Consider the following 15538-nt stretch of genomic DNA (forward strand, 5'->3'; position numbering starts at 1 on the left):
TCTCAAATTTGCAACGTCAGTTAAGAATGAAAGTTTAAGATTTCTATTTTACGCAGGTGCAAAAACTGTATGCAAAACAATAACTTAAGTAATACTATGACTCGAATGTTTAGGATATAGAGAAAGATTACAGTTAGGTATATAATAAACTAAGAATCATCATGTATCTATTTGTTTAGGGAACCAAATAAAAGCAAATACATTGACTCTTCAAATAGATGTGTGTATGCCTCACAACACATATACATATATACACACACATATTCACACATATACAATGTATCATTCATCCTATTTTATGACACATTACAATGTATGTGTTCATTTCATATATGTAAAAACAAATGGTACTCAATCATTTCACCAGCAAGCACCATTATTTTCCCTCACTGAATCCCACGCTACATTATAAGTTTTCCTTTTTCTCTTAAAAACAAAAAAGCAAATAAATGTAACAAAATGGTGTTGGGAAAACTAGACAGCCACACTCAAAAGAATGAAACTAAACTACTATCTTACCCAAAAATTAACTCAAAATGGATTAAAGACTTGATTGTAAGACCTGAAACCATAAAACTCCTAGAAGAAAACACAGGTAGTAAGCTTCTTGACACTGGCCTTGGCAATGATTTTTTGGATCTGACTCCAAAAGCAAAGGCAACAAAAGCAAAAGATCAACAAGTGGGACTACATCAAACTAAAAAGCTTCTGCTCAGCAAAGGAAGTCATCAACAAAACGAAAAGTCAACCTACTGAATAGGAAAAATATTTGCAAATCATATATCTGATAAGGGGTTAACATCCAAACAAATGCAGAACTTATACAACTCAATAACAACAACAAAAAACCCCATTCAATCCAATTAAAAAATGAGCAAAAGAGGGCCAGCCCAGTGGCACAGTGGTAAAGTTTGCACATTCTGCTTTGGCAGCCCAGGGTTCACTGGTTCAGATCCCGGGCGCAGACCCACGCACTGCTTGTCAAGCCATGCTGTGGTAGGCATCGCACATATAAAGTAGAGGAAGATGGGTAGGGATGTTAGCTCAGGGCCAGTCTTCCTCAGCAAAAAGAGGAGTATTGGTGGCAAATGTTATCTCAGGGCTAATCTTCCTCAAACAAACCAAAAAAAAGGGCAAAAGACAGGAAGAGACATTTTTCCAAAGAAGACATACAAATGTCTGAAAGTACATGAAACGGTGTTCAACATCACTAATCATCAGGGAAACACAAATCAAAACCACAATGAGATATCACCTCGCATCAGTGAGAATGGCTATTATCAAAAAGACAAGAAATACAAGTTTTGGTGAGGATGTGGAGGAAAGGGAACCCTTGTGCACTGCTGGTGGGAAAGTAAATTGGTGTAGCCACTATGGAAAACGGTATGAAAGTTCCCTGAAAAATTAAAAATAAAACTACTATGTGATCCAACAATTCCCCTTCTAGGTATCTAGCTGAAGAAAATGAAAACACTAATTCAAATAGATATAAGCACCCCTACGTTCACTGCAGCATTACTTGCAATAGCCAAGATATGGAAACAACCTAAGTGTTCACTGACAGACAAAGAAGATGTGGTGTGTATATACATATATATACACATACACACACAATGGAACACTACTCAGCCATAAAGAAGAATGAAATCTTGTCATTTGCAACAACATGGATGGACTTTGAGAGCATCATGCTAAACAAAGTCAGTGAGAGACAGAGAAAGACAAATACTGTATGATCTCACCTATATGTGGAATCAAAATAACAAAACAAACAAACAAAAAACCAAGCTCATAGATACAGAGAACAGACTGGTGGTTGCCAGGAGCAGGGGGCGGAGGGGTGCGTGAAACGGTGAAGGAAGTCAAAAGGCACAAACTTCCAGTTACAAAGTAAGTCATGCGGATGTAATGTATGGCATGGTGACTACATATAACTATACAGCTAATAATACTACACTGCATATTTAAAAGTTGCTAAGGGAATAGAACAAAAAATCCTCATCACAAGAAAAAACTTTTCTTAGCTGTGTATGGTGACAGATGTTAACTAGACTTATTGTGGTGATCATTCCACGGTGTATACAAATATTGAATTATTATGTTGTACTCCTGTAACTAACATAATGTCATATTTCAATTATACCTCAATAAATAAATAAATAAGATAAAAATAACATATTTAACTGCCAATTTATATAAAATAACCAGTTACTGAATAGGTATAGCTCATCTCAAAGCCAAAAAGTATGATATTCTAGTTAGTCAGTGAAGCCTTACACTCAATAAATCAGTGGCAATTGCTCTCAGAAGAATTATTTTTAAACCCAGAGTTCTACAGACTGAAAGATGCTTGCTTCTGATATATATAACCATATTTCACACCCACTTAGTCTGCAGATCTCTTCACTTTCCACTCCAAATCACCTCACCAAATTTAAAGGGATAAACTGAGTTACTTTTGATGAATTTTACCTGATTTTAAGATAGGTAAATTATGTGTTCTCATCAAAATTAATAAGACAGACTGTGGTACAGAGCCCACTCCTGGTTTGAATGGGGAAAGGGCAGGCGGGAGAAAGGAAGGGTGAGGAAGAGCAATGAATTTATTAAGGTTACAGTCCTCAGAGCGAATCCAAACGGAAAAACACAGAGAAGTAAGGAATAAGACACATCAAACCTGGGTGAAAGAGAGGATAAACTGACAGGCACACAGAAAAGGAAATAAAACCAGAACATTTTTATGTATTTATTTTTTCTGAGTAAGATTAGCCCTGAGCTAACATCTGTGCTAATCTGCCTCTATATTTGTACGTGGGTTGCCATCACAGCATGGCTGATGAGTGGTGCGGTCTGCACCCGGGATCTGAACCTGCAAACCCAGGCTGCCGAAGTGGAGTGTGCTGAACTTAACCACTACGCCACAGGGCTGGCCCCCTATTTTGAATTTTAAGAAACTAAAATTAAAACATTTATAAGTTTTTTACCCAAAGGAATGGAGACAAATGGCACATAGGATTAGAAACTTAACATTTTAAACATGAAAACACATGGGAATTCAAAAGTCTACAGGAAGCCTGAGTGTGGGTTAAACCACCACCCAAGTCATCAGCAAACGCCCACGGGAATGGAGTGACTGATCCCAGTGTTTGTGGACTCACAAACATGAAAACGGGTCACAGCAGAGAGACTCACTGAATACCATTAAAATAAAATGGTAAAATGTATCCCTGGGGAGGAAAGAAGGGTTTCGTTATTCTGAATTTCCTCACATCAGAAGCTCATAATCTGTTTTCGTCTTGTTTTCCTTTGGGCCTCAGGTACAAAGGGTTGGGTTAATTACACTACTCAGTTCACGGCACTTCAGTCTGCTTTATATGTAACAAAGTTCAGGAAATTAATCCAGATGGATGCACGCTGACAAAATTGATAGCCCATGTGTCCATCTTTCATAGATGTGTGATCCAAACAGCTGCCCTGTCTCTGGAGCAGGAGCAGCAATCCTGCACCCCAGGACCACACACCTTGCTGGCTGAAGCAGGACAATCCAAACAGGAGCCACGCTGACTCCTATCAATATTGGTCAGGACTGACCTCTCTAATCCCAGGGGCTGAACAAGATGAGAATATTTTAGGATCAACTGCTACCCTTTGTCTCCCAACCATGTAGTCTGGTCTATGTTTACCTCCCCAGCCAGCTTGCTGTAGGGAGCAATAACAGAGAGATTTTCTTCAAGAAGATTCAGCTGCCTGTTATAGAACTATATGAACCTGTCATGATTCAGTCTTGAAGGCTTAGGAATGAGCTAAAATACGGACGTTAAAATTATTCTAAGACACGAAGTATACTGAGACGACAACTGCTAATAGCTCCCTGGGTGAAGTCCAGCTACTTCTAGGCTTACTAGCCTATCCTGCACTCTGGCAGTAACTATTTTTCATGCTCCAGTTGGGCTCCCATAGGACATGTATTTCATCAACTCTTTTCACACTTCAACATCTCTGAAATCAGATGCATCCTACAATCAATGACATGTCACAACTTTAATTGGCAGCCTTTTCCTTTCTTAGTGGTACATATTGGTGCATCTTCCAATTGATGCCACCTTAGATTTAATAAAATATGGTAGAAAGTTTTCTAATCATTAAATCATTCATGTGGCATTGAACAAATACTAATATATTATATCCCAGACATGGTGAAAAATAATATTTTTATGCATTTGTCTATACTTTTCTGAAACTGAAACCAAGCATAATAAGAGAAAAACCTATTTTCTTTTAAATCGGTTTTTTTAAAAATCAGTTTTAAATCAGTAAAAAAATAAAATTAAGTATTGAAATTAAAAATGCTTACAAACTGTAAAATCCTAGTAAAAATCTGAAAAATCCCGGCAAGAATGAAAAGACCAATCATTTAGTTCTATCAAATAAAAATCCAAAATATTCAAAGCCACAGCTCAAAATAACAGTATACTAAACTTCAAAAAGTTCTTTGACATTTTAATGAAAGAGGAATATCTTATTACTCACAATGCCAATTCTCCAATAACTTTACATTTTAACTGTAAAATATTTATTTATAAAGTAAAGTGACTCCTGTGAATAAAGCCTAGTTCACCCAAAGTCAGCCAACATTTCCATAAAAGCCACTTACGGGCATGCGCTCTGTCACACCTCCAATCTTAAAGTTCATGGTGGATCTCACGGTCTGGGCACCATAATACTTATCATTCGGGACCTTCAGTTCACCAAAGGTATCATATTCGATTCGAAAGGAATTTTGAGATGCCTAAAGATAAAGATAAGACACTGTTATAGCTTGAAATGAAACCAAGTATCAAAATCAACAACATCCCATCAGCTGTAAGGGAAAAGAAACCTTAATAAGAACCCCTAAAGACAAAAAATCCCATTTGGGGCCTGGCCCCACGGCCAAGTGGTTAAAGTTCCATACACCCCACGTCAGCGGCCCGGATTCGTGCATTCGGATCCCAGGCATGGACCTACTCCACTCACTGGCCACGCTGTGGTGATGTCCCACATATAAAGCAGAGGAAGATGGGTACAGACGTTAGCTCAGGGCTAATCTTCCTTGAGCAAAAAACGAGGAGGACTGGCAAAGGATGTTAGCTCAGGGCCAACCTTCCTCGGTGCAAAAAATAAATGAATAAATCAATCTCATTCTGATTCTCATTCTACTCCCCAGCTCTAGCTCTTTTCTTGAGAAATTTGTCACACAAATTTATTAATATAGACGTTAAAGACAGACCGAAGAATTCATACACTACACAGATGATAAATACGAAGAAAGCCTTTGAAGTAATAATAGTAATCTTTTCCAATTCAAGAGTACGCCTATTTCTGGTCAAGTTTTGGCCAATTCAATGTACTCAGGTTAATGCTTATATTCTGGGAACTTTGGAAAACGGTCTAAGAATGGTAACTTACAATTTGTATATATTATATATTCAAACACAGCGTCACGTGGTCTCCGAATACTCTGCCTGAGAGCAAGCTGCGCGCAGGACTCACAGTCCAGGCCCTGCAGTCGGACAGCCCAGCGCTCAGGAGCCGCGCCACCTGCAGCCAGTCAGCTCTTCTCACTCGTACAGTAAAGGAAACGTCCAGAAGGGCAGATGGGCTGGGGCGGTCCCTACCCCCGTCAGGGGGATGGAACCTGTGTGAACACGGGGCTAGCTAGGGATCCTCTCTCTACCAAAAGGAACATACTTACATGTATACAAAATCCTACATGTGGTCTTAGGGAGCTTACATCTCGAAGCCAATCCACCATCCAGAATAAGAACCCACGACCCACATACCTTTTATGGCGAACCTAGGATGCTACCAAGTACATCAACTTACATTAATAAAAAATTAGTAACTGCTCAACAAATATTTTATAAAACTGTAAAAAATTTATAGTAAAACAATAGAAACACGGAATTTACAGATGATACTTTATATTAAGGAGACCTCAGAGACTCAGAGCTTTAATTAATGTTCATCTTGCATTAATGATAAAATAAACATGGTCAGATGACTCAAAAAATTTAAAAATCCCTAGCCAAGTAATTTTGTCTTAGTAAACAGTCCTGACAAGGAAAAATTTAATTTCTAGGCATCCCCTCGGACTAGAAAGATTTACAAAACCCTTTATATGCTATAAAGCCTTTCAGACTGCATGAAAAGAAAAATACCATTGTATCCATGGACAAATACAGGAGTAGGACCAATGAGGTGCATTTCTTTTCTATGACTGGAAGTCTGCAGGGGACTGGCCTAGCCATCAGGAGAAACAACAAATAAAAATAATCACACTCTCGCATTCACTGTGCTATGCAGTCAGCACTTTTCAAGAAGTACCTTATTTGACTTTCACAACTACCCTAGGAGATTTTACTGTTCGTACCCCCACCTTAAAGGAGACATGGAGGCTTGGAGAGACTACATAATCTCAGCAGATCACCCAGACAGCAAGGCGGAAGGCTGAAACATTCAAACCCCGGACTGAGGGATTCCAAAAGCATCTGGTTTCCTTTTTATCAGTACTTCCATAAGCCAAGAAATGGAGGGAGGGACTCCAGACTGGCCCACTATACGCCCGTGAGTGGGCAGCCTTGTACCCCTACCCTGCAGAATAAAAGCAGCTGGAAGACAGGCAGTTAGATTTTTCTCTAATAGAGCTTGGTTACACAATAAAAATACTGTGCAATATGATCTTGTCTTGGGTATCCTAAGTAAATATCCTCGCGTGCTAAAATATCCTCTGTTTCCATAACATTAGCAATGACAGCAGTGGTACTGCACACACGAGCTAGTTCTTGCTCTCCATCACCTTGCTATGAGACAGCAACAAGATGCCGGCTCCAAAGAAGGGAGACTGGTTTCCATTGGTCATTTGTGAAATCAAGTTCAATTCCTTAAACTTATATCACCATTTTTTGTGTTCAAAATTATTAAATTTTCATCATAAAACGGCAATAACTTTGTCCTCTAAGTAACAGGTTGCTATGATAAAACTCAGATCCATTCAAAGTTACTTGGAAAGATCTAGATGAATAAATTCAGCTGTGTTCTTTTGCTTAAATCTTAAAGGAAACAACAGCCTCAATCAAATTCTACGATCTCAACACTGATCTTTTAAAAAGTGCAGAAGTCAACTGCGGCTGAAATATAATCTCAGCAAACACTTCAAAAACTACACTTCCTGGGCTGGCCTGGTGGCATAGTGGTTAAGTTCGCGTGCTCCACTTCAGTGGCCTGGGGTTCAAAGGTTTGGATCCCACATGTGGACCTACACACCACTCACCAAGCCATGCTGCGGCGGCATCCCACATACAAAACAACGAAGACTGGCACAGATGCTAGCTCAGGGACAATCTTCCCCAAGCAAAAAGAGGATGATTGGCAACAGATGTTAGCTCAGGGCTAATCTTCCTCTCACACACACACACACAAAATATATATATATATTTCTTGTCCTTATAATAAAAATAAACATCGCAACTTCGAAACAACAAACACTGTTTGCATCAGCTTAGCTAATAACAAACTATTCCAAAACGCCAAAAAGTTATCAATTTATTTAACCCCAGGAAAGAGACAGGGTGTACAAATTCAGAGAAGAGAAGCTGGAGAAGTGCTGTAAAACACTTTGGAAGGCACCAGGAATGAGAAAAACGACCTGTCAGAGGAGGCTATGCCTATGCAGGGTTGGCACCTGCTACGTAAGAACATACATAAAATGAACAGAGAACAATGAACCAGATGATGCTGCCAAACCTCTTCAAACTCTCTTTACAGTGACCACAGAAGACAAACCTTTATACGGCAGCAATTGTGACACGTGCACACGTGACACACAAGACTGAAACAAAATTTCATCAGTGTAGGTCACACACTCATATTTTCTATTCTATGCTATTCTATCAAAAATAATAACAAAAATGCTGGTTACTATACACTTCATTATTTCAGCAGTCACTAATGAGTCCACCTGAGGTTTCAACAACACTGGTGCGGTTTTCAAAACCTTCCCACATTATCATCCACATTCTCTCCTCCCAGTGGCATGAGCAAGAAGAGGAGGGTGCTGACCTAAAGGAATGAGAAAATTAGTGCTTTTGATGAAAAATGAAGTGACGAATGGCATCTCTTAAATATAAATAAGTTTTTAATTCATATAATATATCCATTGTTACAAAAAGTCTTTTTGAAAACAATGTCTTCATATCCCATAATTCAGAGAGCAGAATTTCTGGGCGAAGCTTGGTTTGTCCTCTCAGGGATTAACATCATGGTTTGAAGAGTTTAACCAGCCAGGCTCGGGCAGGCACAAAGGCGCAATTTCCCCACGGTGCCCGCGAGATGCGTGTTCACAGTCACTTCCCCTCCTGGAGAAGCACAAATAGGTGATGTGTCCCGTGTTCGCTGCCTGTGATTGCTATTAGGCTCTAGAAATACCAAGGACTGTTAGCACCTGCTAACCTCAGGAACTGATGAGGCCGTCTCAAAATCTGCATGCCAGCCTAAACCAGAAAGGTCAGCCCAAAAATACGGGCCTCGGGCCTATAAAATGTCCCCATGTATGCGCACGTGTAAGACAACCAGTAACTAAACCATGGCACCTCCTAAAGAAGAGGTCAAACGCCTTTCAGATTCTCAGTCTAAGGTGGGTTAAAGAGTATTTCAGTGTTCAAGAAAATTCAAACCACTTCTCAGGCAAAAAGACGACCTCAAGGGATAAAAATCCAAAATTTGACTTCATTGCGTTTGTGTTTTCAGTTTCTTTCTGAAAAAAGTCTGTCTGGTCTTAAAATACAGGGGGACCACCAAGTCTTGAAAGATTGGCAAATGCACAACAAATGGTTTATTGATATTACACTGCCATACAGAAGAAGATACTATCTCTGTTTCCAGACTTTATGGCCATTCTGAAGATCATTAAAGAAATAAAGAAAACAGACTTTAAAAACATGTAGGGCTTCCCCTCCACCAGGCAGCCAGGCCAACGTCCCAGCTGGGCTGTTACACAGGTTCAATCGCACGGTACTTTCTCTCCTGAGTAGCATCTGTCACAGTGAATTAACTGTGCCTGATTTCTTTGTGTATTTAACCTTCCCCAGTAGTCTCTAAACTCTATGTGCATAGCAACTGTCTTATTTATAGGGCCAATATATAGCAGGTATTCAATAAATATGTTGTTTTCCTATTGGACAAACTTTTATGTGTTCTTTCCGATAAAAGGTAACTTACGGCATTTGGGTTATGTGAATTTCTCAACACTAGCAACAAGAAAATCTCAACAAAATCAACACAGATTTTGGGGCTGAGAACAGAGGGCAAAAGGTGTATTAAGAATTATAGGGGAGGTGCTGGCCCTGTAGGGAAGTGGTTAAGTTAGCGTACTCTGCTGCAGGCAGCCCAGTGTTTCGTTGGTTCGAATCCTGGGCGCCGACAGGGCACTGCTCATCAAACCACGCTGAGGCTGCATCCCACATGCCACAACTAGAAGGACCCACAACTAAGAATATACAACTATGTACCGCGGGGCTTTGGGGAGAAAAAGGAAAAAAAAAAAATAATTAGAGGGGAAAAAATTAGCCTCATCTGATGTTAGCTAACATTACAACACTAAAAGGCAGTGCTATTTTTTGACATTTACAGGCAATATATTCAGTTCTCTAGTCTCCTATTCCCTTTTACAATACACTAAATGAGTAAAAAATAAAATTTTGAAAGGCTCTAAAATGCACTAAAATTATTCGAGCAAGAAGTTCCAGGAATGTAAAGAACTCTAGATTTTGTAGTTTCAGGTATAGTGAGGCCATCAAATTATTTTAAAGTTTACAGTCCAGAAAACATCTTGGGGCTTTGAAATATCCTAGATAGAAGCATTTTTAATGATCACTCACTGCCTGCCAAGCTCGGTCAAAGTCCTTTCACACGGACAAGCTTGCTGAGTAGCTGTAATTATTTTCATTATACAGGCAGAAACTGAGGCGCAGAGACCACTCGCCAAAGTCCAACTCTTGAGTTGGAGAAGAGGATCTCCTTTCTTTGATTGAGAGCTCCCACGACAGCACAGCGAACAGGGCAGCACTGCCACTCTTCCGAATAGATCATTCCTCTCCCAAACCTCTCCTGACCACGTACACCTGCACACCGGCACGCGATGCTTGTCACAGCCGGTTGTGCCGGAGGTGGCACCCGGCGAGCACAATGCACACTCAGGGCAGCGGCCGGGACGCGGCCTCGGACCTTCCAGCTCGCCGGCGGCCTTTCCGAACGATCGCGCTCGTTCAGCCACAGGCGGGTCCTGCCCGCCTCCGCCGACACGCGCAGCGCACTCCGCCCACGCGCACAAACTCTCGGAGTTTACAAAGGGAAGCGGGCGGACCGCGCTCAGCCTAACAACTACACGGGCAGCTGCACGAGAAGTAAATGCGACGTTCGTACGACCCCTCAGCCCCACCTGGACCCGACAGCTCTGCACAGGGAGCCCGGGAAGCCACAGCGCACAGGCGGCGGGACCAGGGCCGGGCCGCCGAGGCCCTGCCACGAGGAGCGGGGTACGCGGGGCAGGCGGGGCCGCCCCCGACGGGGCCTCGGCGCAGGCAGGGGCGCGACCGGGCTGGGCCGGGCCCAGGGGCGCCCGCAGACCCCCAGCCGCCGGCCCCGGGGCGGAGGTTCCTCCCCCGCGCGCTGGGGGCGCCGGGAGCCCCTCGCCGGCCGGGCGCGGCGCGGGGGGAGCGGCGCTGGAGGAAGCCCTCCCGCCAGCCCGCGGGCACTCAGCCGGCGCGCCGGAGGGCTGAAGGTCACCGCGCGGAGGCCGGGACGGGGCCCGCGCTCACCATTCGCGCGGCGCTCGGGGGCCGGCAGGGGAGGGCCGCCGCGCCACAGGAGACCGGAGCCGAGGCTGCGCCCGGAGCCCGGAAGAGGCGCCGTGGGCGCGCGATGAGCCGGAGCGCGCGGTACATGGTGCCGCGAGAGTCAGGGCAGAGTCCCCGGGCGCTGTGGCCACGCCTCCGCGCCGGCTGTCAGAACCCGCCCCGCCCACCGGGCTCCGCTCTTATCCAATCAACGGCCTCGAACCGAGCGGACGAGGCGGGACCAGTCGTGAATGGCCAGTAAAGAGTGAGGGGGCGGGCTTAACTGCCTTGTAGAACAGACATTTGAAGCCCTCGGATTCATGGGAAACTAGAGAAGGGGCTTATGGGAAAGGCGATGCGGGTTGTTTGAAGCGGCTTGGTAGCTGTGTGCGGCTGCCAGAGAGGGAGGGTACTAGCTAATGGATCGTCAGTTGCTGTTTGCTTGGTGGAGTAGCCTAGGAAGAAATGTTTATTTACGCATTTATTTATCATGTAACCGCTCATTACGTGTTCTTTCTGTTGGAACTTTTTTCCTTATTCCAGATTACAGTTTCAGTATGGAAATTTTGAAAAGCACAGCAAAGTATAGAGAATGAAATAATTATCCAAATGTCAACACTTAAAGATAATTACTCATTTCGTTTAACTTGTCATTTTGAGATCTCTACGATTTCCTTTCTCTCCTTAATGTGTACTCTCAGAACGCTCTTTTAAAATGTAGTGTGGAATATGTCCATAATTATAGGCGATTTGGGAATTTTTACTATTTGCATTTGTTTTACAAGTTTTTTGCGTTGATAAGATATACATTTTCAAATTAAAAGTATATTGTTTTAATGTAATAGGTGATGACCAAAAAGCAGGAGCTGATACAAAATTGCACTTGAGCCGCAATTTTCTCTTTTCTCATTTCTTCTCCTTTTTATTGCTTGGCACCAGATGACAGTTGCTCAAGAAAGAGAACCCCTATATGATGTCCAGAAGTCAAAAGTCAAGGATCTGCAAAGCCAAGCTTTTAAGAGTTGGTCTCTGTCAGACTGTTGGTAACACCATTTTTGTTATTTTGTGGCTTATGAATTTGACTCATATATATTTAAAGTATGAAAATTTAAATGAAATTTATGAAAATTTAAATGAAAGCATCTTAGTTGAACTACAATCAAAACACTTCAGGAAACCCACCTGAATTCTTTATATCTCAGTATCTCCTCCCTCTGTCAACTGATGATTCATAAATTACTAAAATATTTGATGAAAAAGTGAAACCAAGGATTATCTTGAAATTAGAAGGTCAGAATAAATGAAAAAAATTCAGAATAGAAAGATAATGCAGTGGTTTTAGAAAACAGTCAACCACCTATCCCATGTTTGCTCTTTCCACCATTAAAAGGCAGACAACACTAACATTAAACAAAGCTTAACGTGAAGATAGTATTGTTAGCTTTGTCTTTGGTTTGACAGAAAACTACAGAAACAAATGTTTACTAACAATTACCTAGGAAATGCTAACATTTTAACCAACTAAGTAGCAATTACCTAGTCATTTCCTGGGAAATGCTAACATTTTGATGATTTGCTTGATACTCTTCATGAAATAAAAGAAATAACAAATCACTAATAATAGAGTGGCATTTTCTTCCCAATCTTCCCAGCAGCTATCATTATTTTGTTATGTCTTCTTTCAGCTCATCTGCGTATTTTTCGCTTTGCATGTTAGTGTGCAAACAATGGTTTTAAAAATTTAAAGTTTTACTGTTCAATAACTATATATTTTGAGGTCTGATATAATCTTTTTACCTTAACAGTATTCCGTCACATGAATATAAAACATTTTACTTACCCAGTTTCCTAATGAAGGGTATTTTTTGCTATTACACACAATGCTTCAGTGAACGTAAGTTTGTAATTTCTTTGTAGATGGTTTCTCTCTCTTCATTGGGTAACATCCCTGTTCACTCCTATTGTTCCTTGTTATTTTAAACTTTTTCTGTTATTGATATTTCTATGCCAGTATTGGTTGTCTTGGCCTGATGTATGTTTCTCATTTTATTTTAGATAATTTTGTTTCCTTTTAAATGTATCTTCTGTTTCCACCACACAGTTTAATCTTTTAAAATTCAAATTGATAGACTTTATAAATGGTCTATTTTCATCCTTTTTAACATCACCTATTGATACATGTTATGATCCAGAGATTTCTCTAAGCACTTTACATGTATTAATTCTTTTGATACTCAAAACAACCCCACAAGGTAGAGCCTATTATTATTCCTGTTTATAAATTGATGCCCAAGGGCATCCAGCTAGCCCAGGATCTTAAGTATTTTGAAGGCAATTGTGGCATTCATTTTCTGTATCATTATTAATATTTCCCAGGAAATGGTTCCTGGCACTGCAGAGTGATTAAAAATATTTTTCCAGTTTTACTGAGAAATGATTGATAGACATCACTGTGCAAGTTTAAGGTATACAGCATGCTGACTTGATTTACATATATTGGGAAATGATTATCGCAGTAGGTTCCGCTAATATCCATTGTCTCCTATAGATACAATAGAAAGAAAAGAAAGAAGAAAAGAAAAAAATTTTTCTCCTTGTGATGAGAACTTTTAGGATCTACTCTCTTAATAAATTTCCTGTGTATCAGAAAACGGTGTTAACTATAGTCATCATGTTGTACGTTCCATCACTAGTACTTGTTTATCTTATAACTGAAAATGTGTGCCTTTTGACCACCTCCCTCCAATTCCCCCTCTCAACCCTCTTCCACCTCTGGTAATCACATGTCTGATCTCTTTTTACATGAGTTTGGATTTTTTTAGATTCCACATGTGAGACAGTACAGTAAAAAGTAATTTTTAAAAATTAAATAAATGAGTTGTGGCAAAATTTATTCTCCATAGGGTGACAACATATCTCCCATCCCATATGCTCTTCCACAGTATGACTTTGCCACAGATGAGTCTAAATGTCCTCCCCCTTCAATTTGGGCTGGCCTTACGCCTCATTAATAATCAATAGAATCTGAGAAGAGTGACTGCTGAAGCTAGCTCAGAAAAGACCATGCCACTTCCCCATGCTTTTCTTGGGACCCTGCTCTCTAATAAGCCAGGCACCACGTAAAAAGTTCAACCACCCTGAGACAGTCGTGCTGGAGAGGCCACATGTATCCATTCCAGTCAACAGCCCTAGCCGAGCTCCCAGCTGACACCCAGCATGGATTCTCAGCCATGTGAGTGAGCCGTCTTGGATATCAGGCCCAGATAGACTCACGTGACTGGAAATCCACAGATGGGAAAGGTTCCAAACGAGACAATCTGATTGTTGTAGTTTTATTTCTCTTCTGTTCTCTTGGTTCTACCCTTTTCTTTGTGTAGGTTTCATCTTCAGGTGTGACAAGATGGGTGCAGCAATGCCAGAGCTCGCATCTGCATGTAATAACTTTCAACGAAAGAGAAAGAGGGTTCTCTGCAGAAATTCTCCCAGAAAAATGAGAAAGAACTTTCCCAGAAACCCTTAGCAAAACTCTCTTCAAGTCTCATTGATCCAACTTTCGCATTATATGATGCCTCCAAACCAATCAATAACAAAGGGAAACAGGATAACCCAGATAAAATATTAAAATGCCATGTACTATTAATTATACTTAAAACATTAATTATATTAAAATATTTTCTCTTCATGAAAAAATTACTTTCAAATTTAGACATATTCGTGTACTGAATGTAACATAGAAATACAACTTTTATACTTGTCTTTCATATGAAAAGTTTTTATTTGCTCCTAACTGGACAGCATTGCTCACTGAAACTTGTAAAAAGTAGAGATAACTTATATGAATATAGTTACAAATAATCGTTCAATATATGTTTAAAAGTTCTTGCTTTCCCACATTTTTATAGCTTTTTCTTTTCTTTAGTATTCGTTTTTGGCTTTCTGCAACAGAAATAGTAAGTGCTGTAAAACTTATAAATTAAATCTTTTGCTCAACATGCATAACATTATACCCCATTTTCAGAATTTCAGCTGACTTTGACTGCCACTCTCAAGGGACTTTCTTAGATTTAGTTTCAGGCTGGACTCAAGGTTGCTGATGTGGCTACGGGCATACTGTGTCACTAAGAGAGGAGCCCTCTCCATTTTATTCTTCATTTTCATTTCTATTCAAAGTCTCTGTCTAATTTGGTAAGATGAAGAGCACTTGACAGGCACTCTTTGTATAAGGAGTTGTGTGTGTAAGTCCCTGTTTACTGGTACCCAGTTTACTGTTCTGCCTCTTCTGGGCCACCCATCTAGCTGACTTCTTTCTATGTCTCCAACCCAACGAGCCAGCTCTGCTTGTTTGCTGTTCCTCTTCATCCCTGGGAATATTGCACACTGGTTTTACAGAACTCATAACAGTAATTTTTAAAAAGTTACAGCTGGTTGCTCTAGCCTTCTCGGACTTGCCTTTATCACCTTTTTGATTTCCTCTGACTTCTGGTGAGCTTATTTCTTAAAGTAGAGAAGATGAAGCCATTACTAGGAGTTTGTCAGGGGAGGAGCCCAGTTCATCTCACATCTTCCCACGACAATGTATGTTTTCTAGAAATCAAATTATGGCTCCATATATCAACTCCTTTTTTCTGTTTTTTTTTTAACGTGCTTTTTGATCATTAATTTCT

The 15538-nt window shown here is 40.8% G+C and overlaps 1 protein-coding gene across 1 annotated transcript in view; it reads right to left on the minus strand.

Annotated features, from left to right (window-relative positions):
• The window catches only part of FH (fumarate hydratase), a 33691-nt gene extending 22626 nt beyond the window's left edge, over nt 1-11065 (minus strand). The window contains exons 1-2 of the mRNA XM_014858925.3: nt 10857-11065; nt 4655-4789 (exon numbers count right to left, since the gene is read on the minus strand). Of these exons, the coding sequence (XP_014714411.1) occupies nt 4655-4789; nt 10857-10982 (261 nt within the window). The 5' untranslated portion in view covers nt 10983-11065. The remainder of the gene's footprint in view (nt 1-4654; nt 4790-10856) is intronic.
• Nucleotides 11066-15538: the final 4473 nt, after the last annotated feature.

Source organism: Equus asinus, chromosome 30 (genome assembly GCF_041296235.1).
Source record: "Equus asinus isolate D_3611 breed Donkey chromosome 30, EquAss-T2T_v2, whole genome shotgun sequence".
NCBI lineage: Eukaryota > Metazoa > Chordata > Mammalia > Perissodactyla > Equidae > Equus > Equus asinus.